At 41.7% G+C, this 27,370-nt stretch overlaps 3 protein-coding genes across 4 annotated transcripts; 1 reads left to right on the plus strand and 2 right to left on the minus strand.

Annotated features, from left to right (window-relative positions):
* Window positions 1–2,305: 2,305 nt before the first annotated feature.
* Window positions 2,306–6,232, minus strand: naa10 (N-alpha-acetyltransferase 10, NatA catalytic subuni). Its single transcript, XM_088998613.1, has 8 exons — window positions 6,072–6,232; window positions 5,505–5,603; window positions 5,376–5,434; window positions 5,258–5,303; window positions 4,184–4,299; window positions 4,063–4,107; window positions 3,672–3,756; window positions 2,306–2,729 (listed from the first exon to the last, which is right to left on the minus strand). Exons 1-8 carry the CDS (start codon window positions 6,090–6,092, stop codon window positions 2,562–2,564), a joined length of 639 nt encoding a protein of 212 aa, XP_088854739.1. The 5' UTR covers window positions 6,093–6,232; the 3' UTR covers window positions 2,306–2,561.
* A 7,689-nt stretch (window positions 6,233–13,921) lies between these two features.
* On the plus strand, window positions 13,922–18,932 carry ssr4 (signal sequence receptor, delta). Its single transcript, XM_088998684.1, has 6 exons — window positions 13,922–14,090; window positions 14,933–15,051; window positions 15,232–15,306; window positions 16,683–16,772; window positions 16,861–16,926; window positions 18,604–18,932. Exons 1-6 carry the CDS (start codon window positions 14,039–14,041, stop codon window positions 18,706–18,708), a joined length of 507 nt encoding a protein of 168 aa, XP_088854810.1. The 5' UTR covers window positions 13,922–14,038; the 3' UTR covers window positions 18,709–18,932.
* A 1,268-nt stretch (window positions 18,933–20,200) lies between these two features.
* Window positions 20,201–26,907, minus strand: setdb2 (SET domain bifurcated histone lysine methyltransferase 2). Of its 2 annotated transcripts, none has more exons than XM_088998627.1 (10): window positions 26,611–26,907; window positions 26,341–26,454; window positions 26,176–26,271; window positions 25,882–25,973; window positions 25,533–25,820; window positions 24,025–24,350; window positions 22,325–22,494; window positions 21,854–22,218; window positions 20,704–20,792; window positions 20,201–20,553 (listed from the first exon to the last, which is right to left on the minus strand). In XM_088998627.1, the coding sequence occupies exons 1-10, from the start codon at window positions 26,645–26,647 to the stop codon at window positions 20,340–20,342; spliced, it is 1,791 nt and encodes a 596-aa protein (XP_088854753.1). In that variant the 5' UTR covers window positions 26,648–26,907; the 3' UTR covers window positions 20,201–20,339. The 2 variants fall into 2 exon arrangements, with proteins under 2 accessions (XP_088854753.1, XP_088854761.1); XM_088998635.1 differs by having other exon boundaries at window positions 20,369–20,623.
* Between the last annotated feature and the right edge of the window lie 463 nt (window positions 26,908–27,370).

The following is a 27,370-nucleotide window of genomic DNA, read 5'->3' on the forward strand; positions in this document are numbered from 1 at the left end:
GCAACACAGTATGGCAGAAGGGATGGGTGACGTCGCATGGGTTTCATCTTGTGATTAACATTAATCTCCTCCAGCTTGTTCTCAATATGCAAAACATTGTAGGTAACAAAACATAATGAACAACGTGTGATCGTATAGTGGTTATTAACAGAAAAAGAGAATACAACACAAGTTCAATGTTATTTACATGATGTCCCTGAACGCATCATACGCGGAGACTCGGCAGAACACGCGGTGCGCTTGCAAGGGCGCACAGTTCAACCCGCCACGAACATTCACGGGCAAATGAAACACGACACAAGAAACTAAATAAACACTCTAAATTGTCACTAGGCGTGAGTGTGACTGTTGTATGTCTTAGTGTGCCCTGCGATTGGCTGGCAACCAATTCAGGGTGTCCCCCGCCTCATGCCCGAAGACAGCTGAGATAGGCTCCAGCAACCCCCGCGACCCTAATGAGGAATAAGCGATACGGAAAATGAGATATAACTCAGTGGCGGTCCGTGCATTTCACACCTAGGCCTTCAGTGAAGTCCTGCTTAGTCCGACTTGAACAAATATCCCTCGTAATACCACAATTTATGACACAACGGCTGGAGATATCATTTACAAAAGCACACGCACGCAGTACTGGGCGTGGCATCACCTTAATCGTCTACAACACAGGCTATTTTCCGGAGCAATTACACATCAATAAATCTGCATCAGCAATTACAACTTGCCACTATACGTGATACTGCAAACACTTAAAAATAAAAGGAAATTTAAAATCATTTGTCCACAAAGTTTTATGAAGTCCACCAAGAATATGCAATCTTTAACAAGATTTTACGCTAAATTACAAAATGTCAGTTTAATAAAAGAAAAACAACAAGACGTTCACAAAATGAACTATTTGTTGAAAATAAAAGTAAACAAATATTTTTCATTTGTTCTTGAGAATAGGCTTACCTACATGCGACAGCGAGTTGTCCTCTTCTTCAGCCATTGTGGGTTAAAAAAGCGAGTAGATATATTTGGTTTTTCTGCTAAAGTTTCCGGATCTGATCTGTTGTCAGCTTGGTTGATTTGCATCGCGCTGCCTCCGCTGAGGTAAAGTGAGTATCCAATCACAGGATGCGTACGTTCAAAGCGAGGCCCTCTAGCTGGCCTTACTGTGCCAACTCGTGATCTGATTGGCTATCGCAACTGTATATCAACTACATGTGCCCGTTCATGTACAGCGCACAGACGCCCTCACTGTTGATTCTGAAGGCGTCTGTCAGATTTCATACAGCCTGGCGACACAAACTAGCTGAATTCTGATTGGATTAAAAACTCTGACCTAAAACTACAACACTGAAAGGAGCATAACCAAATGGATATAACATCAAGAAAACAGTATGTAGAATAATTATATATTTAGAAAAAATACTTTTTTTAATGAAATTGACTTTTATTATAATTATTATAATGATGTCTGATTATGTTAGGCCAGCAGAGAAGGTCTTGCTGGCCCTGACGGCCCACCACTGATATAACTATGCCCCCTGTATGGCACATTGGGTGTTTATGGTAGCTGTCTCGTGATCCTTCTTTATATAAACAAAAAAAGAAATCCTCCTGTGTTGGCCTCACATACACAAGGCACAAGCCCATCACTGGCTATGAACCATAAACAAGATGTTTTTCATTTCTTGTGGCCTGTATCCAACCCGGGACATTCTCTATCGTGAATCTCTCACTGACATACTTAGTTCCTCTAAAGTGGATCATGTTGCAATATCGGTAAAAAAAAAAACAGCCAGCAAAATGAAAAAGGTGTGCGATTTGGGGAAGATCGGTGTTGATTCTGATTTCTATTCTGTGACTTAAGTTGATGAAAACTAACAAAGTCTGGAGTATTAAAGGAGACGATTCGGTTTCTGAATAACATCTGTTCCATGCCTTTATTCAAATATTGCAAGGAACAACAATTATTGAAATATTTTAATAATAAAACTCTGTTGATGTTAATGTTGTGCTTAGCCATCTTGTGACACCTGTTGGCAATCACAAAACGTTTTCAGGAGGAGTTGTGCTTCTTTCCATTTCCAATAACCTATTTGAAAATGTGAAGAGTTCGGGCTGCTTTTGATGAGCCGGGAACCTCTTCCATTACTTGTGGCTAGAACGCTATTTGCTTTTGTGTTCAGAAAAACCAAATCGGCCACAAGATGGCATTAATGCACCATTCACGGTGCCAGTGAACTATGTTGGTGGCAGCTTCAAGAAGTCAAAAGCATTATTACATTTTTTTAAAGAACTGGATCAACCACAGTACGAGTTCTTGAATTCCTGATGTGTTTATTTTAATTGCGTTGGTAGTGGCGTAACACTGTACTATTGTAACGCAGTTATTCGCACCAGTATGTTCAAAGGGCAGACAAATGTGTACAGCAAACAAAAGATAACTAGCAAATCCAGTGTTCGTCATCAGGTTATGATTGAAAGAATATTGTCAAAATGGGAAAGGGAGATAAAAAGCTGTTATGGTATTTCCCCTCTTCATTAAAAACAAAAATAGAAAAAGCCAACAAGGGTCACTGCGAATCAGAGGAGGAATCTTTGACGTCCGTGCTCTCGGTGGCCTCACTGACTTCGCTTAACTCTTTGCTGTCTCCACCACTGTCTCGTTCGTTTTCTCTTTCTGTGTCACCGGAGCCGGAAGGCACTTCCTGACCTGGCACGCGGGGGCCAGGCTTTCTCAGCTATGGGATGCAACAGCCACAGTCCAAATCAGAGTGTACTGTCAAACTCCATCCTCAACACCGTACAACAGGGGTGTGTCAAAGTCATGTTTTGCCACAGGCCACATTGTAATTATGGTTTCCTCCCGAGGGCCGTTATGAATTTGGGGAAGTCATTAGGATGTTTAATCCACTCCACATATTACAAATAGAGCGCACAACAAATTAATGAATAACTAGTTTTCAAATCTGAAGTCAATAATAATGACTGTTATTGTGGATTACATCCAAAAATATGACATTTTGGTGAGGATTTTAGCAAGCATCATAGAATTTCACAAGTTTCATTTGCTTTCAGGGCCGAAAAAATGATGTGGCGGCCTAATTTGTCCCCCGGGCCTTGACTTTGACACCTGTGTGTACAGTGAACCACCATTATATTGTGGTACATTATTCAAGCAAGTTTATGATTTTTTTTTCCTCTCCAAACAGTATTTAGTGCAGAACAGCCTGAATTTAGACACGTGCCTTGAGTGTAGTGGCACATTGTATTCGTGCTGGGAACCACTGAGCTGTACTGGATGGATGCTGTGTCTGTGTTCAAACTTTCTTCAAAATGTAAACAGATGATGATAATCAGTAAAACGATAATCAGTAATTTATTAAGTAGGATGTATCGAATACGTATTAGGTTAGGCAACATCAGATTTTTTTCTAAAGGTTCACAGTAATAAACTATACTGCATAAAAAGTGTTCACATTTTTTTAAAATCGGCAAGAAAGGTGTGTTTAGGCACAAATAGGCCACCTCTGATGAAAGCTTACTGTTGGTGAGTGTAAGGGATTGTTGTTGGACAATTAAAAAACATCTACATGGTTGATTAATTTGAGAATTCATTATGTGCTTATTTTTTGAGTCTCTTTTCACATATTTTTTTAAATAAAATGATTTATTTTGTATACCTCATATGCCATGTGAGCCAGGTCCCTCTTCATAGCATAGGCATCTTCCCCATCTGCGTAGTACTTCGGTTCTACTTCACTGATCCTGCGCAGGAACAAGAAACGTGGCTCACTTCCATTCTATTTTCTTCATGAAACAGAGGAGTGGGTGATACATTCCATCGCTTGAGTTTATAAGCTACACCAGAACGTTCAGGAAAACTGTTGAATTTTGGTAAATCCATGGTTGTTGAATTACATGTTGGCTCAAACACATATATGGGAACTGAACAATGCATTTTGAGAAGTTAAGAAGCCTTAAAAACCTTAAATCCTCAAAAACCCAAGATAACTCCAGTTGCCAAAATTCAACCCTTTCAGATTTCCATTAAATTTATAGATAGAGACTTACTGGAACTTGAGTGTGTTTGAATAGAGATGGAGGGCTGCTCGGTTACTGAGGTGAGGGCAACAGAATGGTTAGAAAACAACACGAGCAACCTGACGTCTTGGATGTAGGACATGTGCGGTACCTTTTGCGAACATGAAGTGAGACATATTTGGCATTGAAGTTCTCAATCATGGCTCGGCTGGCCTGGTCCATCAGTTTCTGAGCCAAACCCAGACGTCGATGGGAGCGTTTTACCGCCTGGGAGACATTCAAGGCCAATGTTTATTGCTTGACGTGTACACAGCTGCATTCAGCTTTGAACTCTTAACAACTAAACGTTTGTCTCAATGTGTCATGGCCAGGGTGTTCTGCGTTGAAATGTCTGCCACTTAAATTGTTAAACACCATCACAGAGATTCTATTTGTTAGCCTATCTGTGGCATTTTCACTGTGTGTTTGCATTTAGCCAGACATTCTAAGGCTAACTTCACGCGGCAAGTCAGTTCTATTTTTTTGCTTTTCCCCAACTATAAGTCAGTTCTATTTTTTTTTTACCGCAAAAGAGACACGTGATTTTTTTCCTGTTGTGTGACCAGTACAATATTTTCAACACAAATCTGGGCGTATGTGGATATAAATTGGAAATGTATTCAATGGGTCTGCAGGATCGACGTTCAGGTCACATGCATCTGACCTATATGTCATCAATAGCCAAATAATCCTGGGTGAGGAAAGTGTTTTGGAGAGTACACACAATCGTCCTTCCATCTGCAAAGTTGTACTGTACGTGTTCATTTTCATTTGACTTTATTTTCAGCCCACTTGAAACACAGACATTTATGGTGATAGTAATAACAGAGCCGAGCAGATGGTTCATTTCTTACGCGTGACAATGATGTCAATGTGTAATTTGCCGCAAATTTCAACTCATCCACAGAATTGAAAGTAGTCTGTAGAAGTAAGGGTAAGGTGCAAAATGTCTTTATAACTGGTCATTTCATACCTTTTGTGACCACGGAAAATCAACTTCCATACTGAAAAATCAAGATTTGTTTTCTTCAGAATCAGGATTGTTCGCACCAGAATAAACAGGTGCATTCTATGCTTAGAACATGATTATGGCAAATCTCTGATGTATAAATTGTAATTGTGTCACTTGAATGTCACAATGTAATTTCAGGTGACTTTAGTGCATCAATCTCGTGCATAGACATACCAAGGATGTAATATGTCCATGAGGCAGGTCATCTGGGTCTTCGTCCCTTAAAAAAAGTCATCCTATTAACAATGAAGGTTATTCCGGTTGCTGGTAATGTTATGTATAAGGCACCTACATTTTTGCCAGCACGTAACCCACTATTTTGCCATTCTCATCCTCTGCGATGTACGATAACTGAAATACAGGAAACAAGAGTCAAAAATACAAAATGAAATGTGTCAAAAGAGAATGAAAGGTGGCCAACCTGGGGCCAGGTCAATCCATGGTAAAAGTAGTATTTCATTTGGTAGTTTTCTGGCAGACACAGGAGGTTACAGTGTTGCATGTTCATTAGGTCCTCGGGCTGAAATCAAACATGAGAGACAATTCCATTGAAATTTTAATTCAAACAATAAGAGAAAAAAATGACCGGACCAAAAAATTACAATGTCGATTTTGTGCAATACCAAAAGAGTGTAATTTACATGTACTTGCTTTTTTAAGTAGAGAAGTCAAATCAGTACTAGTCTATTTTACACGAGTACTCTACATTGCATTAGCTCATCGTCTGAGTCCTTCGTTCACTTCAACATAAAATACATACAAAATATGGGCATCTAAAAATACGTCTCGCCTCTGATAGGACATTCTGTCGATCATGTCTGCACAACGTACAAACAAAAACAACATCTTAAGTACAGTTTTTTAGCAGCAGCAGCAGCACTGGCCGCAATGCTAATGCACTTAGCAGCAGCAGCACGTTTAGTCTGCTCGGTGATGTGGCTAACTGAGGTAACCCCCTATTTAAGGGGCATTCGAGCACCATGCTTACCCTGGCGTTTCGTATATTCATCTTGTTTAGTTTCACGTGATGCGTTAGCTAGATGACAAGACCCAAATAATTCATATCAATCATTACACGACGACTTTTAAAAGCCAGTCAAGCTAACTCGTCGATTGGCTGGCTAGCAAAGTAAAGGAAGAAAGAGGGTGTGAATGTTTGTCATAATAGTAACAGCCTTTTCCGGTGAAGGAATAAGATGACACTTCACAACAAAAACTTTAAAAAGTCAAACAAAAATCTTTTCCTTTCGGCTTTTTCCTTATAGGGGTCGCCATAGCGAATGAGAAACTTAAAGTAGTTTTAGTTTGAAAAGTCATGCTTCATCTAATTTTATCAACACTATAGGCCTATAGGAGAAATAATTTGGTTTCGGAGTACAGTACAGTACTCCTTGATTTTTGGAACAACATAAATTGGCTTTGGTTGTTTGTAAATATATGCATCATAATGTTTGTCATGCATTCTGTGACCTCTTTGTTTTCTCCTCTTTCGTCTATAACCGCTTCTAAAAAGAAGGCGTGCCGAGGTTGTATTCTTTTCGATGCTTTTTTATGTCATGTGTTATGGTGTAGAGTTGTTATTTTGTGTTATACAATACAACACTCCTTTATTTATACAACAATTTCACAACAGCTGCAGCTACAACAAAGTGCTTTACAAATACTTGGGATTCCCTCGCAGTTTTACTTCCCTGTCATTGTAGGGTCGTCGTACCTTCGTGGCACCGTACATCACAGTGATGGGAATTCCGGCTCTTTTTACAGAGCCGGTTCTTTTTGACTCGGCTTACCCAACAGAGGCTTCCCAAATGGCTCCTCGGGTTTTTTGCCGCTTAAATTAATTTACTACAAAAAAATAAGGTAAGTGATATGTAAAATGAATTACTAATGTAATCATACAATATATAATTTCTTTAAAAATTAATATGGCTTTATTTATATTATTCTGAACATAATCAACATGGAGTACAACATGGAGTGATACAAAAAATAAAATAGATTGGATTAGAACAGCCTTTATTTGTCTCGTAGTGGAGAAATTTACATTTTACAGCAGCAAAAACAAAATGCGGGAGCTGCTGTAAAGGCAGCCACTCCTGCGGCGCCATCTTGAAGTCAAAAACAAAATAAATGTGACAACACAAAGGACACAGACAGTCATTCAATCTTAAGCACAAAATGTATATGGCTTTATTTATAGTTTTCTGAACATATTCAACATGGAGTACAACATCGGAGTGCAAAAAAATATATAAAGTAGAAAAAACAAAGACTCAGCTCAAAATAAGGTCAAGAATAATTTCCAATATCTTATTGTGTATATTTATAAACTCTTAAGTCTTTAAATTGGTAAAATTTGTGAAAAAAAGAAGAAATCAGCATCCAGGTAAACGTTTTAGCTAGTCGTTAGATATATCAAGTGCCTCAGCTTTGAGAGAATTGATCCTATTTTTTGCTCAGTGTGCCACTGTGTCTCTAACCCCTCGCGCGTCTGCGTGCGCGCGCGCGCGCGTGTGTGTGTGTGTGTGTGTACGTGTGTGCGCGCGTGTGTGCGTGTGTTTGTAAACCCCTTCCCTCTATCTTTTTACTACGGATTTTGACCAATCACGTTCGGCTTTGACCGAAGCAGAAAAAAAGCCAGCTTCTAAAGCGGCTCCCTATTAATTGTTCACTTCAAAGCTGTTAAAGCCGGTTCGTTCGCGAACAACACATCTCTAGTCCATCAGCAATGATGCTGAGGAACTGTAACGGGTGTCTTGCCGAGGCACTACTGCGACCTGCAAAACTCAATTGCCAACAGATGACAAAGTATAGTGACATCACCTGAATAAAGCTCACACAAGGGAACAATTCGAAGTGATTTTAATGCCACCAGATGGGACTAAAGTAATTGAGTGGCGGGCACTTGGACCAGGCATCACACCCAGCAAGTGCACAGTATGTAAGAATATTTTACTGCATTTTCTATGTTGGAACCAGATCCACTTGTTAGCCGTTGGAATAAACACGTGTCTACATTCAGTTGTGTGTGCTCCTTCCTCAATGACTACACTGGTGACCCCGACGTTTGAAATGTTCCTGCCAACCGACAAAGAGGTGTCTTCCTCAGCGATGTCGTCACGACCGATGCTCCAACTCGCAGCCGCGAGGCTGCCCGAGTTCTGGCACAGTGATCCGGCTTTGTGGTTCCAGCATGTGGAAGCACTTCACGACAGATGAGCCGAAATATTATCTGGTCGTGGCGTCTCTCGAGCACACTACTCGTCGTGTGCTGCCGCTCTTACGGGCATCTCCACAGAGTGAGAAATACGTGGCGCTCAAACACCTGCTGCGCAGACGGTTCACGTTATTGGCCTCTGAGAGAGCAGACAGGCTTTTTTCCCTTCCCGGACTCGGCGACGGAACAGCAGTGGATCTCATGGGCAAAATGCTGTCGCTGTTCGGGTCGGATGCTGGCGGATTCCTTTTCCCGCACAGAATCCTCGTCAGGTAGACATTTTCTTCTGGACAGCAGATCACAAGTCAGCCTGCTGACGCCCACAGCCGCGGACAAGATGGCAGGTGGATGTAGGCCTCCCCTGTGCGCAGATAACAGCTCGCCCATCGCCAACTTTGGCTCCAGGTCGGTGACTGTGTGCTTCCACGGATGGGAATTCAAGTGGAACTTTGTTGTCGCCTCGATCACAGTTCCGATAATCGGCACAGATTTTTTATGTGCTCATGGGCTACTTGTGGACATTGCTAACCGTCGTTTGATTGACGCATCTCGTTTGCCACTTTCCCGTGAGGCTGGAGGGCTCGGAGTGTTAACACCCAGAAATTGTTTAACGGCAAGTAACGTTTATGAACGTCTGCTGACCGATTAACTATTGCTAAATACTTCCGCCTTTTCCAATGCTGATAGTAAACACGGGGTCGAGCATTTCATTCCCACGGTTGGCCCGCCAGTTTTTGCCCGCGCTCGTCGCCTCAACGCGGCAAAATTGGCAATGGCGAAAGGGGAGTTCGCTACGATGGAGCGCTTGGGCATCGCGAGACGTTCCAACAGCATGTGGACCTCACCATTACACATGGTGCACCAGAGGAACACCTGTCACACTTAACGATGGTTTTCAAGCGCCTTGATTCGCACGGCCTTATCGTTAACCATGTGAAGTGCCAATTTGGTTTGTCCGATATCGATTTCTTGGGGCATCTCTACACAGGGCGCCATCCTCTTACCAGCCAAAATGCAGGCATTGGTGAATTTCCCCCGCCCGGCCACAGTTAAGGCTCTGCAAGAATTTTTGGGCATGGTTAATTTTTACAACCGGTTCCTACCTCATCAGAATCAGAATCATCTTTATTGCCAAGTATGTAGAACACACAAGGAATTTGTTTCTGGTAGAACACGCTGCACTAGTATCGTCGTCAAAAAAACTGCTAAGTGGCACTATACAGTTTCATTTTGGCTACTGTTGAAAGAGTTCAAAGAGTTAATGGCTTGGGGGAAGAAGCTGTTTAAATGTCTGCTGGATTTGGTGCACATACATCGGTAGCGCCTGCCTGAGGGGAGTAGCTGGAAAAGGTGGTGGGCAGGGTGCGGAGGGTCCAGTAGGATTTTCCGCGCCCTAGTTTGGATTCTTGCAGTGTGCAAGTCCTCGAGGGTGGGTAGGGCGGTGCCAATGATTTTTTCCGCCGTCCTAACTGTCCGTTGAAGTCGGATTTTGTCCATTTTTGTGGCGGCCCCGAACCAAACGGTGATGGAAGAACACAGGATGGATTCGATGACAGCCGTGTAGAAATGTTGCAGCACCTCCTGTGGCAGGCCATGCTTCTTTAGCAGCCTCAGGAAATACATTCTCTGTTGGGCCTTTTTCAGGATAGAGTTGGTGTTGACCTTCCACTTCATGTCCTGGGAGACTGTGATTCCCAGGAACTTGAAGGTCTCAACGGTTGACACAAGGCAGTTGGATAGTGTGAGGGGTAGCTGTGGTGATGGATGTTTCCTGAAGTCCACGATCATCTCAACTGTCTTGAGCGTGTTCAGCTCCAGGTTGTGACGGCTGCACCAGAGCTCCAGCTGCTCCAATTGTTTTCGGTACGCAGACTCGTCGCCGTCTTTGATGAGACCGATGACCGTGGTGTCGTCTGCGAACTTTATGAATTTGACAACTGGGTGCGTTGAGGTGCAGTCGTTCGTGTAGAGAGAGAAGAGCAATGGAGAGAGGACGCATCCCTGCGGGGCTCCAGTGCTCGTGGTTCGTGTTGTGGATGATATATTTCCCAGTCTGACCTGTTGTGTCCGTCCTGTCAGGAAGCTGAGGGTCCACTGGCAGATCGTGGGGGACACACCAAGCTGGAGAAGTTTGGGGATGAGGAGTTCTGGGATGATGGTATTGAACGCAGAGCTGTAGTCCACAAACAGGATCCTTGCGTAGGTTCCTGTGTTGTTAAGGTGGTCGAGGATGTGGTGCAGTCCGATGTTGACTGCATCCTCCACAGACCTGTTTGCCCGGTAGGCAAACTGAAGAGGATCTAGCAGAGGTCCGGTGATGTTCTTTAGGTGGTTCAGCACGAGGCGTTCAAAGGACTTCATGACCACAGACGTGAGAGCAACAGGTCTATAGTCGTTCAATCCCAAGGGTGCTGGTTTCTTTGGAACTGGGACGATAGTAGACTGTTTGAAGCAGGATGGGACTTCACACTGCTCCAGGGATCTGTTAAAGATTTGTGTGAAGACCGGAGCCAGCTGGTCAGCGCAGACTCTCAGGCAGGAGGGGGACACTCTGTCAGGTCCTGCAGCTTTCTTGATCTTCTGCTGCTTGAAGAGCCGTCTAACGTCCAGTTGGTGGATCTGTAGGGCAGAGGGCGGAGCATGCTGCTGACCTCCTACAACCCCTCTATGGCACCTTGAGACAAAAGAAGGCTAATGACCCCGTTGAGTGGCCTCCGCAACGAGCACAGTCCTTTCAACAAGCCAAGGACGCTCTCGCGGATGCAATTCTTCTGGTCCACCTGATCTCAACCGCACAAGTAGCTTTGACTACCGATGCGTCTGACGTTGCCGTAGGGGTGGTGGTCGAGCATCTTATGGAGAACGAATGGCAGCCCCTTGCATTTTTTAGTCAAAAGCTGCAAGATAACAAACAGAAGTATAGTGTTTTCGACAGAGAATTGTTAGCACTCTATCTTGCGACACAACATTTTTATTTCCTCCTCGAGGGGCGCTGTTTCACCGCCTATAAAGATGATATAAACCCCTGACATTCGCCATGTTGAAGGTGACTGGATGGCAAAGAATATGAGGGTTCGAGGACCTGAATAAGTTCATTGAACCCTTCACTCTCCACAATGCTGAATGGCTGGCAGTCTTTGAGAATGAAGTATAGGAGTGTTTTATCAAGCAGCACCTTCCGGGAAGCTTGATTGTTAAGCACAAATCATAATTAATGACTGAGACCTAACCATTACATTATGAGAGTCAGACAAAGCAAAATAATGTTTGCATACCTGGATTTATGCGGGATCTATCAGGAACTTCATTCTCGTACCTTGCCCTGTAATGCCTCATCATTGTGGAGGTGCTCTTGTTGGTGTAAGAAAGTTCGCTGCCGCAAATGCGACATTTCATCTGAAAAACTGAGTATGAATAATAAACTAAGACTTACTTTCAAAATACAGTGAGACCTTGGCTTACAAACTTAATTGGTTCCCAGACAGTGTAAGGCGAAAAGTGTGTATCCCCAAAAATATTTCCCAGGTCTCCATAAAATATAATTTTCAACTAAATAAGCCTTAAAACAACACACAACATACCTTATTCTATGTATAATAAATGTGTTATTGTATTGTAATGAAAGAAATACACTGCACTGGATAATAAAGTCACTTTATTTACATTTGTGATGGTCGTTGATGGCTCTTTATTGACACCTGTTGCTTTCTGACTTGTAAGATCTTACGAAACTGAGGCATCACATTATCATTCATCATGTTGATGATTCTCATAGCCTTTTCTGGATGGAACTGTTCAATAAAAGCCTGCACATCCACTCCTGAATGGCCTGCTTCTGATTGTCCGCTTGAAGGCAAATCAAATCCTCTGTGTTGAGGACCTCATTATGGTCAGCAACAAGCTCCTCGACGTCATCTGCATCCACTTCGAGTCCCGTAGGTGCTGGCAGAGATTTTATTACAACAAGCCTGTCAAGCTAGGAAAAATAAAATGGCACTCACGATCCCGGAAAGCAACAAACTTACGCGATTGCGGCTAACAATCACCTCGGGCAAAGAAAACTCTTGGACTTGCCAGCACAAAACACAACGAGGCGCTAGACGTCGTAATCATGTCACTGGTGAGGTGACAGCGACTCGTTGAAATGTCCCAGTATCGGTGATTAGGGAATCAACACGCACACCTTGTTCGTGTTTCTCAATGATCTCCTTCTTCTCCTCGACTGGAATTTTGTTTTGTGTCTTCTTTGGCTGGCGGCGGTCGGGAGCGGCGGCCCCGCCCCAGCTGTCCATTCGCACGTGACAATTTCGGTGGCATTAGTCACGTGAAAGCATCGACTAAATAACACCTTTGTGTCAAGCTTTTTGCGAAGGATGGTAGCAATGGTGGACGGTACCCGGCTCTTTATTTGTAGAATGGTCGTAGAAAGTTACTCTCAGGGAAGTGACACACAGCGTGAGAGATGTGTCAGGCTGAGATTCACATGACAGCCACGGTGCGCAAGACTGACGTGTAGTGTCACAGAAAATGCAGAAGATGGCGGCAGAGCTCCGTTGGAAATAGTTTTATTCTTCACCTTGGAATTTTTGTCAACGAATATCGAAGAGTTAACTCGGTGTAACATACAACAATTCGCCATTGCGTTATTTATGTGTTTTCCTTCTAATTTCGCCATCAACACGGATCAACACGAAGTTTTCTGACCAAACAAAGTACAGCAAAATGTATTTGATGCAAGCTATGTCCTTTCGCGGTGAGCGGCGTTCCTTCAGTGACGTAGGGTGAGGACTCCTCACCAACTCAAAAACAAGACTTCCGGAATGTTCAGCGCGAGTCTTAAAACGTAAAATACAGCTATATGCGGTGGAATCTTTGTAAAATACGCTCAGTAGAAGTCATTTGAAGCGATTTTACAAATTATGGACATAACTTGTCCGGAGACCTAGGTTGTCCTTTAACGCAGAGTAAGGCGCCACTCACTTGATGCTCGTTTTGCGCGTCCAAACCGTTGGCAGATGCGCTTCCTTTTAAACACAGTTTGGCGCACGAGCGCTGTGTCGACACGGTTTCGGTAGTGGTCACGTGACTTTCTTAAAGAGGTACGCGCACCGAGACGGGGTTTGCAGTTCATGTTTTTCCTATCTTTGTACATGTAATTAAGTTCGAGGTACCCCCCAAAGTTCAGTTCTTGCAGATAGGTAGCTTGGCCCGCCCCTCCGAAAAAAATGCAGGGGTTCACTGAATAAAAGGGAGAAGGGAATGAGATGGGGACTGTCTTTTGATGTATCTGAATTTTTATTAAGAAACGTGAATTTAAGTGAGTACTTTTTTATTTTATTGAAATAATTTGTAATTTAAAAGAACGACAAAGACACAAAGTATGTTGTGTCTTGTGCCGATCCCAAGCCCGGATAAAGAGGTTTTCAAGAAGAGTATCCAACATAAAATTTTGACCACAACAAACACATGAAATCAACGTTAGCAGTCTGAATAAGTATTTTAAAATATATGAAAATATATTTGAACAGTGCAAATTTACCGTGTCTAAAGACGTGTCCTTTACGACCCACGTCACTTTCGGCGCATGCGCACTGACAAGATCGCCGTGGTTTGCTGATGTGGACTAGTGGTTTTTCTTTTCTTTTTCCCCGGGCCGCGGCCACAGAACAGCAGCGTTTCAGTAGACTTCTTCCGAAGCAACACTTAACCTCACAACGTGTAAAGCCCCCAAAGCTACAATGATCCGGATAGTCGCTGCATTCCTCACTCTGATGGTGGTTGCATGCTCGGGTAAGATATATTAGAGTCGACTTGGGGGAAACGTAGTTTTCCAAATGCTACAACGAGCTAGTTTGGTAATGAGCTTCGATTGGAACTCGATGTTTCAATGAAAAGCCGTATGGGCATTTATTTCAGTCTTTATCTGGCTTTGTGTCCAGGCACAAATGCGCTCTTGATTCCATCTAATAAGGCAATTTAGAATACGAGTAAACATCCGCATGGTACTTGTGAGGCAAAACTGTCCATCCGCGCTATTAGTACTACCTTCTAGGTACACCAGACATCACAAAATACTACAGTCGTTACTGTGACATATACCGCTTCAGTTATTTAGGTAGGAGTGCATTCGTTTCACCTAGTACAGGTTAACCATAATAGAATAGTCCTCGTTCTACAACAATAATAATACATTTCATTTATAAGCGCCTTTCAAAACTCAAGGACACTTTACAGTCACAGGATATTATTTTCTGCTGGTGAGCAGCGGCAGCCACACACTCCAGCTTCACTCAACCGGGAAGTAAAATAAAAAAAGCAGTTCTAGACGAAAGAGGAGAGGATCAAAGCATCCTTTTTAGCAGTGGATCAGGTACGTCATGATGGAATGTTCAGGTCTACTACAAGCTAAATGTTGAAAGCAAACACGCAGGTGTAGAGTCCATTGCCGAAAAGAGAGTATGCCCACTTGTCTTACAGTTGAAGTCAAAGTCTGTATTTTTCCTGATATAAAGGTATTGGAATAAACAATAAATGGAATCATCCACGTTTCCAATTTAAAGCAGCTCCTTGTAACTATGACAACCCCTGTCAGATGTTGACATACACCGTATTTACATTGTTTCTTGTAACAGGAGAGAGCTGCACGGAGCCGAGTATTACCCCTTCGGCCTACACCACCTCAGACGCTGTCATCTCCGCAGAGTCTGTGTTCATCGTGGAGCTTAGCTTGGTTTGTGGCAACGGAGCTCAGGTAAGTTCTCAAGGCGATATGCTGACTTCAAGAAACTTCAGACCTTGGTTAACCATGAGCATATATTAACCATTGATAATTACTGCTTATCCTTACTTGACGATTGCCAACCATTGCCAGCAAAAGCTATTACTAACCATTGTAACAATAACCACAATTAACCATTGTGGGTCTTTGTAGAGCGTTACTCTGTATGCTGATGTGAATGGAAGACAGTTTCCAGTGACCAGAGGCCAAGATGTTGGCAAGTATCAGGTAGGCCTTGGATACTTTAAACATTTTTAACATTCAGTGCAATTTGTTTTCTATATTGCCCGTTGGCAGTGGACCGACCAGGGAGATGACAGATTTCAGATTTCGCCAGTGATCGTCCAATTACCTTCCAGTTAGCTTCTTGTTGCAATTAAAATGAACGGACAGAAAAACTCTCACACTGTTGTTGCCAAGAAATGTAAATATGATTTTGGGATATGTTGTACACTCACACTGGGGGACAATTTAGAGCAGGGGTCGGGAACCTTTTTGACTAAGAGAGCCATAAAAGTAAAATATTTAGAAATGTTTTTCGGTGAGAGCCACACGCACGCGCGCGCACATACAAACGCTCACACGGCCACTTTTCAACAAAATATCAGAATGTATTATTTAAAATAACTTTGTGATAGTACTCACCGTTAACATGAATGGTTTTCCGTTCCTCGTGATTGCTAGCTAGCCTGCACACGGCTCATAAGCTTCCACACTTACTATCTGCAATTTACTTCTCGCAGAAGTATGTTGATGCTAACGTTAATATGGGGCTTGTTAAAATTGTCACTGACATTCTACTGTTTCATCGATGGTATTGTTTCATTGCAAATTAGAATCAGAACATTTTCTCTCCTCAAATGCGCCGGTGCATTCACGCTCAAGTGCACTAGTTGGGCGTGAAGTGCACTCGTTGGGCGTTTACCTGTTTCAACATGACGGCCTCTATCATCCAATCAAAATGGCGCTTTCGGCCATTCTAGGTCAGTGTCATCCAATCAAAATTGCACTTTCCGCCAACTGCAGCCCCAACGGGAAATGAACGGCGAAAAAAACGACAATATGTATTTAGTTTTTATCGGCGAGCCATATGCAATCATCAAAAGAGCCATATATGGCTCGCGAGCCATAGGTTCCCGACCCCTGATTTAGAGTGTTCAATCAGCCTGCCACGGATGTTTTTGGAATGTGGGAGAAAACCGGAGTACCCGGAGAAAACCCACGCGGGCCCAGGGAGAACATGCAAACTCCACACAGCGAGGCCTGACCGGGTCTTGAACTCACAACACAAATATTCTCAAATGGGATTCCCCAGAGTTCAGAAGCCACTGGTCTGCATTAATGACATGCAAACCGTGTTTGCACCATTAACATATTTGTGATCTTTTGCGCTGCCGAACTCTCACCGCTATAAGGACATCACTGCCGGCAGTTTTTTCCATGGTAGTCAATATACCGGTAATATACGAGCAACAATGAAATAGCTTGTCGTAATACCATTCTATCTTGATAAGCATTTAGTAAGTACTGTCTCCTACTCACCATCTGAGGGCTGCATGTTTTTCCTTGTAATCAACTGTAACATGACTTTGGCTTGATTTTAGGTGTCCTGGAGTCTTCCTCACAAGCAGGCCAGTTCAGGAACTTACCAAGTCAAGTTCTTTGATGAGGAGTCCTACAGCGCACTGCGCAAAGTGAGTGCCAGACGCTAGGCTACTTAAGTCTTTTTTTTTTTTTTTTTTTTTTTTTTTTTTTTCGAATGAGAATTTATGGGTTTTGTAGGCGCAGAGAAACAATGAAGATGTAAATGCCATCCAGCCTCTATTCTCGGTCAACGTGGACCACAGGGTGAGTCTCATGTCCCTGTTGTCAATTTATCTTTCCTTCACCAACATCTATCTAATAATGGGCAGACTTAAAGGACAACCGACGCCTCCGGACAAGTCCATAATTTGTAAAATCACTTTAAATGGCTTCTACTGAGCTTTTTTACAAAAATTCCAGCGCATATAGCTGTATTTTACGTTTTAAGACTTGCGCTGAATATTCAGGAAGTCTTGTTTTTGAGTTGGTGACGATTCCTGATGTCACGCCAGGAACGCCCCTGACCGAGAAAGCGACACACAATGCATTTTGGGTACTTTGTTTGGTCTGAAAACTTCGTGTTGATCCATGTGGATGGCGAAATTAGAAGGAAAACACATAAATAACGCAATGGCGAATCGTGTGTTGCACAAGACTACGATTTGATTCTAGTTGACACAAATTCCCAGCAGACAAATCAGCCCATTTCCAACGGAGCTTTGGCGCCATCTTGTGCATTTTCTGGGACGCTACACATCAGTCCTGACGGCTTGAATTGATTTGGAAGGACTTCTTTAATTGATTGCAAACATTTATGCTTTCCTCTTCAGAACTATTTGAATCATATTCATAACTGGATGAGTGACAAGAAAGCATCTTCTCCGAATCTGAAGCCATTGTTGTGATTCTCGAGCAAGGCAAGACGTCTTGGCGTGACGTTACGAACAAGGGGGCGGGACCTTCTGAAACTGAAACTTTCTCAGATCACTTTGGAGTAGTTTTGGGAGACTTTAAGACATTTTTTGGTGTTTTTCATTTGACTAAAAATATCAGCCTGCATGTTTTGTGTATTTTAGATGCTATAAAACGTTTTTCTGATGTCAGTTAGGAAACAAAAAAATGGTGTCGGTTGTCCTTTAAAATGTATGTTTAAAATGCAGTTCCTTGAAAATATTATTTGGCTTTTGGGTGAAATTTAAGGATGTACCTAAAAATTACTCTCACATTTACCGGTGAACTTGAGTTGACTTCATGCAACACAGTTGAAGAAAGTCAATGCATTGCAAAACTGCTCCGGAAAGGAAAATACATAGCTATACAGTATATATACATATATATACATATATATATATATATATATACACAGTAAAGTCTCGTTATATCGATATTCAAGGGAGTCCGAAAAAATATCGATATAACCGGGACTATCGATATATCCGACCCTGTTTGCATGTAATTTTCTCCGTGCGTGCATAGAAATAGTATCGATATAACCGGGACTATCGATATATCCAATATCGATATAACGAGACTTTACTGTACATACATACATATATACATACGTATATATGTATACATATACATATATATATATATATATACATATATATATATACATATATATATATATATATATATATATATACATATATATATATATATATATATATATATATATACATATATATATATGTGTGTGTGTGTATATATATATATATATATATGTGTGTGTATATATATATATATATATATATATATATATATATATATATATATATATATATATATCGGACCGATTGTTGAAGCTTGCGTAGCTTAAAAAAAAAAGAAAGAAGAATCACAAATGTATGATGACTCATCATATGTGAGTGCATCAAATTGTCCACCTTTTAAAGTAATGTTAGCAGGGTGACTGACTGTGGTCGTTTCATTGTGACTTAGGGTGTGTGGAGCGGCCCGTGGGTTTCCACTGAGGTGGTGGCGGCCCTCCTGGGAATCCTACTCTACTACGTGGCCTTCAGCGCCAAGAACACCATCCAAGCGTAAACATGCAGACTTGGATTTTTAGAGACTGATTACCGACAAATATCTGCTTTGAATTCAGAGACGGTCAGCAGTCTGGAGGTTTTTGTTTGTTTATCTATTCAGACTGTGTCTGTATGTGGTCTAAAATTGACTTTGCATCAGTTTTTTTTTTTCTTACTCTCAGGCGACCAAGCTGGATTGCTTGGTAAACTGACATGTAAATCATTAAAAGAGTCTTTTTGGTCTTCCAGTCTACGGTAATTAATTTCTTTGCACTTAAAATAGGGCACTTGTGTTGGAAAAAATCCCATATGTATCAATTTTTATAACAGCATTTTTTATTCTTGCATGATCATTTTGTTATCACTATATTTCGCCGCTTGGTCGGGAAGGGGCAGGGCCCAACCAGGTTCGGGGGTAGCCCTTTACGTAGTGTTTTCAGTTCTCGAGTGGGTTCGTGAATGGCAGTGAATGAGTTAACTAATCAATGCCTGTACGCCTAATAAAGAATAGTTCAAATCCAGTATTTAAGAAAAGACAACTAGCACAAATTGCATTAAGCCGTTTGTCTTTTATCTGCGTTCTCAAGCATGCATTGAATGATTTGCCTTTATTGTTAGGGTTTCTGGTAACAAATAACAATCTCTAGAAGGGATGACTATAAGGATACTAATTGCAGAAGTGGCAAAATATGCATCTTTCTGGGGTCTAAATTGCAAATTGCCGTGTTTGTGCAATGGCTTCGAACCCATTTTGCTCCACATTCTTTTAAATTATGGATTATCTCGGCAGGCGGCAATGGTCTCTGATTCAAAATCATTGTGCACATTTTGGTTTTGGCTATTATTTGCTATCTCGCTGGCTGGCTCGCTACTTATTAGCTATATAGCTATCTAGCTTGTCCTGTGACTGTGTAGTGACCTTGAGAGTTTTGAAGGGTGCTAGTAAATGAAATATATTATTAGCTATCTCTTAGCTAGCCAGCTTTCTATCTATTTGAGTTACTTCCAGGTTGAGTGAACGCTGGCCCGTGTGGCACACCCATTGTAAAACTAATGCAATGACTGTAAAGTGACCTAGAGAGTTTTGAAAGACTTCAAGATGGTGCCTCGAAAGTGGCTGCATTTCCAGCAGCTCCTGTATTTTGTTTTTCTATTTCTTTCTTTCCTTTCATAACTTTGCTGCTGTGCTACTTCCAGGTAGAGTGAACGCTGGCGCGAATGGCTGCCGCTGCTCACCCGCACAAAAAAAAGTCCCGTGACTGTAAAGTGTCCTTGAGAGTTTTGAAAGGTGCTTAGAAATGAAATGTATTATTATTATTATAAATGAAATGTATTATTATTATTATTATATTCCAACATACTGGTACCAATAGGCATTGCTCCTTTTAATTTTTCAACTTCCTTTCAATGAAATTTACTGTCAAACAGACACAGGAATCGAAACGGCTTCTATCGCAAATATGGAGGAGTGAACTCGAAGTGGATGTAAAAAAACGTGAGCGGTAGACTATGGAAGGAGTTTGAGATGTGAATTAGTGCAGTGAGTGCAAACTAACCATATTGGTAGGCTATGAGAGGTGTGCTGCAAAAATGATGTAATTTCACTGGTCCCAAAATTAACTACAGAAAGCTTAATAATCAGTGTTGCTATTAATAGAGCATGCAAGATCTCACCTGGGTGCTTGACTTTGAAGTTTTTATTAAGAAACGAGTGAGTAAAAAAAATGGAAATGGCTTCCAAGGGATGTGATCACGTCTCCTCCAAAGTGTCACATAATCCAAGCTGACACGTTTCACAAAGGTTCTCCTCCAAGAACTGGCCCAGACAGCCATTAGTGCCACACACGCAAGGCACTTCCTGTTGCTGGGCCGGCGATACCGTACGTGCGTCAGAAGAATAATTCCATGTCAGTTCAGTGCCTGCCTTCACCACACTAACACACAAACCCACACAGAGACTTTTTCAGGCTCGTCAACATTCAGATTGCACCTGCATTTCTTGTTCTCTTCGTACCTTTTGGTGAAGAAGGCGGTGATGGGGAAATTTGGGTCATGTGAATCAGTGAAGACGTTCTGAATGAACAGGTTTGGCTGGCAACTGTGCTGCATGAGATGAGACAAGACAGAAATGGTCAATTTCAAAGGTGCTTTTGGGAAAAAGAGTCATGCTTGGATGAAACATGAAAAAGGGGTACCATGAGAAAGCCACTTCGACATAAACGGCGTGGATGAAAAAAAAGTTGCTGGGTCACCTGCCACTTAAATACTGAAAAATTATTTTCAGGTTTCTTTCCTAGAGCATCCCAAAATAAAGTCGGAACCGTGGAGGAAAAAAAAATCCCACAACAACCTTAAAAGAATGCCTTATTTTAAAAATGCCTTCTCAGAAAATATAAGTTACCCAAAAGCAGTTTTTCTTAAGCACTATTTACAGGTGACCTTGGCTATTAGCGGGGAAGCGAGACCAGGCAAGCACACAAATTGTGATCTATGTATAATTGACATCCATTGAAATGTAGTTTGAGAATTTATTTCTTTACATTCTAAATATTTTTACATTCATGAACTAATTACTCTATAACATTTTGTATGAAAATTGGCATGGCCTCATTAAAATCCCCATGTGGTTAGGAACAGTTTGTGTTAGACTATTCAAGAAAAATAAAAAACTGGGAGTCTTTTAGGTGTGCCATGTCTTGATTTGTCGCGGCTTGGAATTGAAGCGGATTTACGTGGGATAGGAAATGTGAGACAATCTCTTTTCGTTAAAGGATGCTACAGCTTCGTGTTTGCTTTCAACATTTCGCTTGTAGTAGATGTGCACGTTCCACCATGACTTGCCTGATCCACTGGTTAAAAGGATGCTTTGATACTCTCCTCTTTCATCTACAACTGCCTCATACAACACAGAGGGTGCAGAAAGTGCTTAGCATTGAATGACTGACTGTGTCTTTGTGTTGTCATATTATGTTTTTGTTGTTTTGACTTCAAAGATGGCGCCGCGAGAGTGGTTGCATTGGCAGCAGCTCCTGTATTTTGTTTTTCTACTTCTTATTTTCCTTCCCTCTTCCTTTCATCCCTTTGCTGCTGTGAAATGTACATTTCTCCAGTGTGAGACTAATAAAGGCAAAATAGTAAATTTATTGGCACTGTGGTCCACTTACGTTGAGGAAGCGGCTCACGTTTCCCTCCTTTCTGGCGTCCAGCAAATAAACGTCCTCCGAGTTGACAACCATTTTCAAGTTATTTTCATTGCCTTTGCCATTTACTTTGTTTGGTGTCGTAAAAAGTTTCTTAATTATGTCTTTGTTCGGCGTTGCGTTGACATCAGCGGGTGTCCGGATGACTGGATTATGCAGTGATGAAGCATTTGGGGGTTCAGAGTTTTCCAACAAGTGACTCCCCTCCAGAACAGAAGGTGCCAGCCACTCTGTGACCACCTCCACCTCGTCATCCGACGGCAGGTCCACTCTAGTCACTTTCAGGGGCGGAGGCTCAACGGGTCCCTGAACCTTCTGCAGGATCACGCCTGGAGATGTCAAAACATTAACTTTTACCATGAAGTATGGAAATTTATATTGGGGGAAAAAAGTATTTGGACCCAAAGTGCAGAAATTAAGTGTTGTTTCTGTCACCTGCATATATACACACAAAGGTCCCCGCATCCAAGTCATCACAGCAGCGCACACCCCATCCACAGCGCTCGGTCCAAAACACTTGAAGACGGATTCTAAGTCCTCTCTGGATGAGACGATTCTGACAAAGAGCCCGATCGCAGCTGCACCATGGCCCGCACTCAAACAACCTGTTGTTAAAAATAAGATAAACAGAAGAGAAGAGAAAGCCTCTATTGGCATTCGTGTAGCTCACAGGTGTCAAAGTCAAGGCCCGCGGGCCAAATCCGGCCCGCCACATCATTTTTTTCGGCCCGCGAAAGCAAATCAAACTTGTTAAATTCCATGATGATTGCTAAAATCTGAGCCAAAATTTCACATTTTTGGATGTCAACCACAATACAAGTCATTATTCTTGACTTCAGATTTGAAAACGAGTTATTCATTAATTTGCTGTGTGCTCTATATGTGATATTTGAAGGGATTTAAACATTCTAATGCAGGGGTGTCAAAGTCATTTTTTGCCACGGGCCACATTATAGTTATGGTTTCCTCTCGAGGGCCATTATGAATTTGGGGAACCCATTAAAATGTTTAAATCCCTTCAAATATTACATATAGAGCACACAGCAAATTAATGAATAACTCGTTTTCAAATCTGAAGTCAAGAATAATGACTTTTATTGTGGTTGACATCCAAAAATATGAAATTTTGGCTCCGATTTTAGCAATCATCATGGAATTTAACAAGTTTGATTTGCTTTCGCGGGCTGAAAAAAAATGATGTGGCGGGCCGGATTTGGCCCGCGGGCCTTGACTTTGACACCTGTGTTCTAATGGGTTCCTCAAATTCATAACGGCCCTCGAGAGGAAACCATAACTACAATGTGGCCCGCGGCAAAAAATGACTTTGACACCCCTGGTGTAGCTGATACAGTACAACAAGACTAGGCTACGACTTGAAGACAAAATATACTACACTGTATAAAAATGTAATCAGAGCAAGACTAAAATATTTAGTGTAAATATATTTTATTTTAATCCTTATTCAATCTGTCAAGAATTTTGCCAATTACCCGTATTTTCCGGTGTATAAGGCGCACCGAAATGCCTTCATTTTCTTCAAAAGATGACCCTGCGCTATTATACGCAGGTGCACCTTATATGTGAAGTAATATCGAGCCACAACAGGTCTCGCAACTCCTGTCAGCAGCCACTGACTCCATTTCCCCCCCGTAGAAGTTGTGCGTAACTAAAGTCACATCTACTGTAGTGCCTTATAATGTGGTGTGCCTTACATTTGGACATCTTTTAGATATTTATATATTATATTTGGAAAACATTGAAGGTGCGCCTTATAGTCCGGTGCACCTTATACTGTATATGGAAAAAGTTTGAAAATGCACTTTATACTCTGGTGCGCCATATACATCGGAAAATATGGTAATCAATGAATCCGTTGAAACAACAATTTTAAAATTTCTATCCCATCATTTAAAAGCAAGACATTCATTCATTTGAGAAAAATAATTCTGTCACTTGTTTGGTGCCTATCATGTCAAAAAATAGGAGATAAGGTATAAATCAAATACAGTACTGGATTTCAATAAGATTCAGGACATACATAATCAGTGTGCTATCACAGAGGACAATGAAATCTGAGAATATTTACTGTTGGGAAGCTGAAATGTTGACTGCTGGTCTTGTTAATGTCAACTCACCCGGACGTCACAGGGTGGGAGAGTCTCTGATAGTTGTAATGGTTGCCCGCTCCCGTCATAGCGATGCAAGCGCAGCTTTGTGCATCCAAGCATCCATCGGCACACTCACAACAACTGTAAAAAACGGGACCCCGGGTCAGGAAGCAGCCGTGTGGCCAGCGGTCCTTCCTGTAGCGGAATTCAGTTGGCCGAGAATCGCTGGGGCCCAAACACAACTCCACTGGGGTCGGTTCAGATCCACGACTCAGGTCAATATCAGGGGGCTGGCTGACTTGCACTGAATGAGGGTCCAAATGCACCGCGTTGTTGAAGGAAAAATAGTCCAGCTAGAAGAAACAGCATTCAAGTAAAAGACGTCATTCAGTTAAAAGATGTTTTCGTGGCTCTTCGAAAAGGAATTACCAACCAAACACATTTATATACTGTGGGAAATTGTCCAGTTTAATTTTTTTCCCTTTTGGTTCATGAGGGGAATAAAATAAGACAATGTCAACAAAAATCCAAACAATATTGCACATTCAAACAAACAATCAAAAAGATCAAGGCAAAAAACTAATTTCGCTGCCCGTTAGCAATACAACAATAAGTTCGAAGTGGGTTAGAAACCGTAGACTACCTTCTTTCATCAGAAAAAACAAGTTAATTCCTAAATTATCTGGGTCTGGAGTTATATGAGCTTGAAATGAGGGTGGCTGTCCAAAATACAATACAATACAAACATATTGGTTTATATAGCGCTTTAACAACAGCTGAAGCTGGAACAGAAAAAAAAAACAGAAAAGGAAAAACTTGGCCAGAGGCCATGGCCAGCGCTTTATCAGCACCCAAGCATGAGAAAAAAAAAAAAAAAAAAAAATCAGGAATGGCACTCTCATATTTCCAATTCCCAAATACATTTGTGAATGGCAGTGAATGAGGTCAATAATGTGCCATATAACTTTCACTGTGTGTTAGTTACATTGGTACAAAGTCCTAATAATGTAAATAACATCGTATTAACATTAGCGATCGGATGTATAGATATAGTGTAGATACAGGTAGTACCTAACGAAACAATAGGATGCATATTTTAGAATACAGTATACTTGGACAGTAATTACGTACGTGCCAACAACGATAATGGAAGTGGAATATCTACACTACATCACGACAGTAGAGGACCCAGCATTTAGAGGACACAGAAGCAACACCCATTTCATCCATTTTCACAAATTATGTTCATTCTGTTAAGCAACGAAACAAGCTTTCCCTCTGATCTCATATTTCTCCAGTTTTAGCCGAGGTGAGTGATTTGTGCTTTTTCCAGCCATTTCATCTGTCCCAAAATTATGATATATTTACATCGATATGTATCTCCACCTATACTAGATACACAGCCACAGGCAAAACAATAAGTCGCTCTTCCACAACATGGCAGATGTTGTCACAGTATAGTTTGTCTGTGAGAGGACATATGATCAACTCGCAACTACTAGTTCTGCATGGATGTGGTATACTAAAGATCTGACCTGGAATACATCGTAGCTCTCTGTGGCCAACAGGAAGCGCATCACATCGTCATAGTTAAGGAGGTTGTGCCCACAGGGAGCTTTGTAAATGACAACCCAGAGGTTTTCATCTTCCTCCTCATCTTGGCCATCTTTTTGCTGATCATCGCTGACCCCGCTCCCACTGGTTGACATAACTGGCCTGGCAACCATCCTCTTGAAACCGCACAGCAGCGGGACCTTGAGAGGGTTCTGAGCCCAATACAGCAGGGTGGAATTATGCGTGCCTTGTAACGAAGGCAAGCACTTCTAGAAAGATAAGAGCCGCTTCAGAAATGGAAGTGAACGTTGGTGGTCAGCTTGACCTTACCTTGCAGCACACGTGCCGCTTATATGGCAACTGATCATCAATGGCCGATGAAGAAGGTGTGAGTGTGGGGCTGTGGTTGCCTGGCTTATAACCTGAGCAGGTGAACAAAATCAGGAGTTATTCATATTCAGTAACCATTACATACGTTACATACTGTTTCTGTTTTTCATGCAAACATGGTCCATTCTGGGCAGCGTTCATCCTTTTACCAATAGTCTATTAAACCACAGAATATTTCAAAGTGTATATTCTAAGGCTAGCAGTATGCAAAAGGGTTGCATCAATGACTTTTACCTGCACCAACAACCACCTGAACCATCGGAGTGTCGCCCACAGGAGACACAGCCGTCCGCCCCAAACAGTCGAACGACTTCCATGCCTGGACACGTTCTGATAAAACAGATGCAAACAATCAGTCAATAAATTGAATACCAGCAGAGATAAATAGATTCAGAAAACCTTTGTCGGTTGCTGTGTTGGTCCTCAGGACTTCCCTGAGATGATCCAGCCGCTTGAACATGACACTAAACACCTGATCCACATTCTCCTTGGCCCAGAAAATCCTGGCCCGATCTATGAAACACAGAAACGCTTAGACTGTAAAAGTAGTTTTTCTTTACATAATTCGGTCAAACCATAGTCTTTCGGAACATGTTTTTTGGATGGTGGTGTTTTGGGTTTCAAACAAAACGTACACAAATGGTTATTTTCATTCAAACAAAATCTCACCAACATCTTGACGATCGAACAAATCCTCCATCTGCATTACAGGCGAATGACTGAATTTAAATACGTACTAATTCAAGTCAATTTGATTAGCTAAGCTAGGTTAGCAGGCACTCTTCGCCTGCAACAATAATTCCATCAATGAAAGTCAAATACGATCGTTGAGTAAACTAGCCAGGAAACTTATACTGTTGTCTTCGCTTCAATGTAAGGATATGTCGGTCACATTGCGGTTTCTATGGTCAATCGTGCATAATACAAATGAATTGATGCTTCCCGTTTCTTCCTCAAACATAACACGCCGGCGATCCGAACTATATAATTTTTCCCCTCGGTTAGTCTGTCAGGCCTCGCGTTCATGCTCGTTGTCATTTTGTGTTGAGTAAACAAAGCAGTCGTTCATTCAATTTGGGGAAACGTGGTATTTCCACATCAAGCCGCTCAAGATACAAAAAAAATACACAATTAATATCCATACGGCAATTTTGTACCCCAACTTTAGTATCTCTTCAAACTGTCATATTGTTTTCTTTTGTTTGTCTTGCTTTTTAATTATTTCAGTTATTTTATTTAATCTATGAGGCTATTAATTGATGACTGTTCAAATACCACATTTATATAAATTACTCCACTAATGAACAAATGACTTTTCAACAGTTTTTCAACAGTAGCCAAAATGGAACTGTATAGTGCCACTTAGCAGTTTTTTTGACGACGATACTAGTGCAGCGTGTTCTACCGGAAACAAATTCTTTGTGTGTTC

This window comes from Hippocampus bargibanti, linkage group LG01 (genome assembly GCF_051943395.1).
Source record: "Hippocampus bargibanti isolate YZ-2025 linkage group LG01, ASM5194339v1, whole genome shotgun sequence".
Classification (NCBI taxonomy): domain Eukaryota; kingdom Metazoa; phylum Chordata; class Actinopteri; order Syngnathiformes; family Syngnathidae; genus Hippocampus; species Hippocampus bargibanti.

Excerpts from the sequence above, each read along its gene's own strand:
- naa10 (XM_088998613.1), bottom strand. The coding sequence starts at position 6,092 with ATGAATATACGAAACGCCAGG. Across the intron at positions 4,300-5,257 it reads ATGGACATATTACATCCTTG|GCGGTAAAACGCTCCCATCG; the intron begins GTATGTCTATGC and ends AATGTCTCCCAG. Across the intron at positions 4,108-4,183 it reads TCACTTCATGTTCGCAAAAG|TAACCGAGCAGCCCTCCATC; the intron begins GTACCGCACATG and ends CCCTCACCTCAG.
- ssr4 (XM_088998684.1), top strand. The coding sequence starts at position 14,039 with ATGATCCGGATAGTCGCTGCATTCCTCACTCTGATGGTGGTTGCATGC. Across the intron at positions 15,307-16,682 it reads AAGATGTTGGCAAGTATCAG|GTGTCCTGGAGTCTTCCTCA; the intron begins GTAGGCCTTGGA and ends GCTTGATTTTAG. Across the intron at positions 16,773-16,860 it reads CCTACAGCGCACTGCGCAAA|GCGCAGAGAAACAATGAAGA; the intron begins GTGAGTGCCAGA and ends TGGGTTTTGTAG.
- setdb2 (XM_088998627.1), bottom strand. The coding sequence starts at position 26,647 with ATGCAGATGGAGGATTTGTTCGATCGTCAAGATGTTG. Across the intron at positions 25,821-25,881 it reads AGCGGCACGTGTGCTGCAAG|AAGTGCTTGCCTTCGTTACA; the intron begins GTAAGGTCAAGC and ends TTATCTTTCTAG. Across the intron at positions 22,219-22,324 it reads CTTTGTGTGTATATATGCAG|GCGTGATCCTGCAGAAGGTT; the intron begins GTGACAGAAACA and ends TGACATCTCCAG.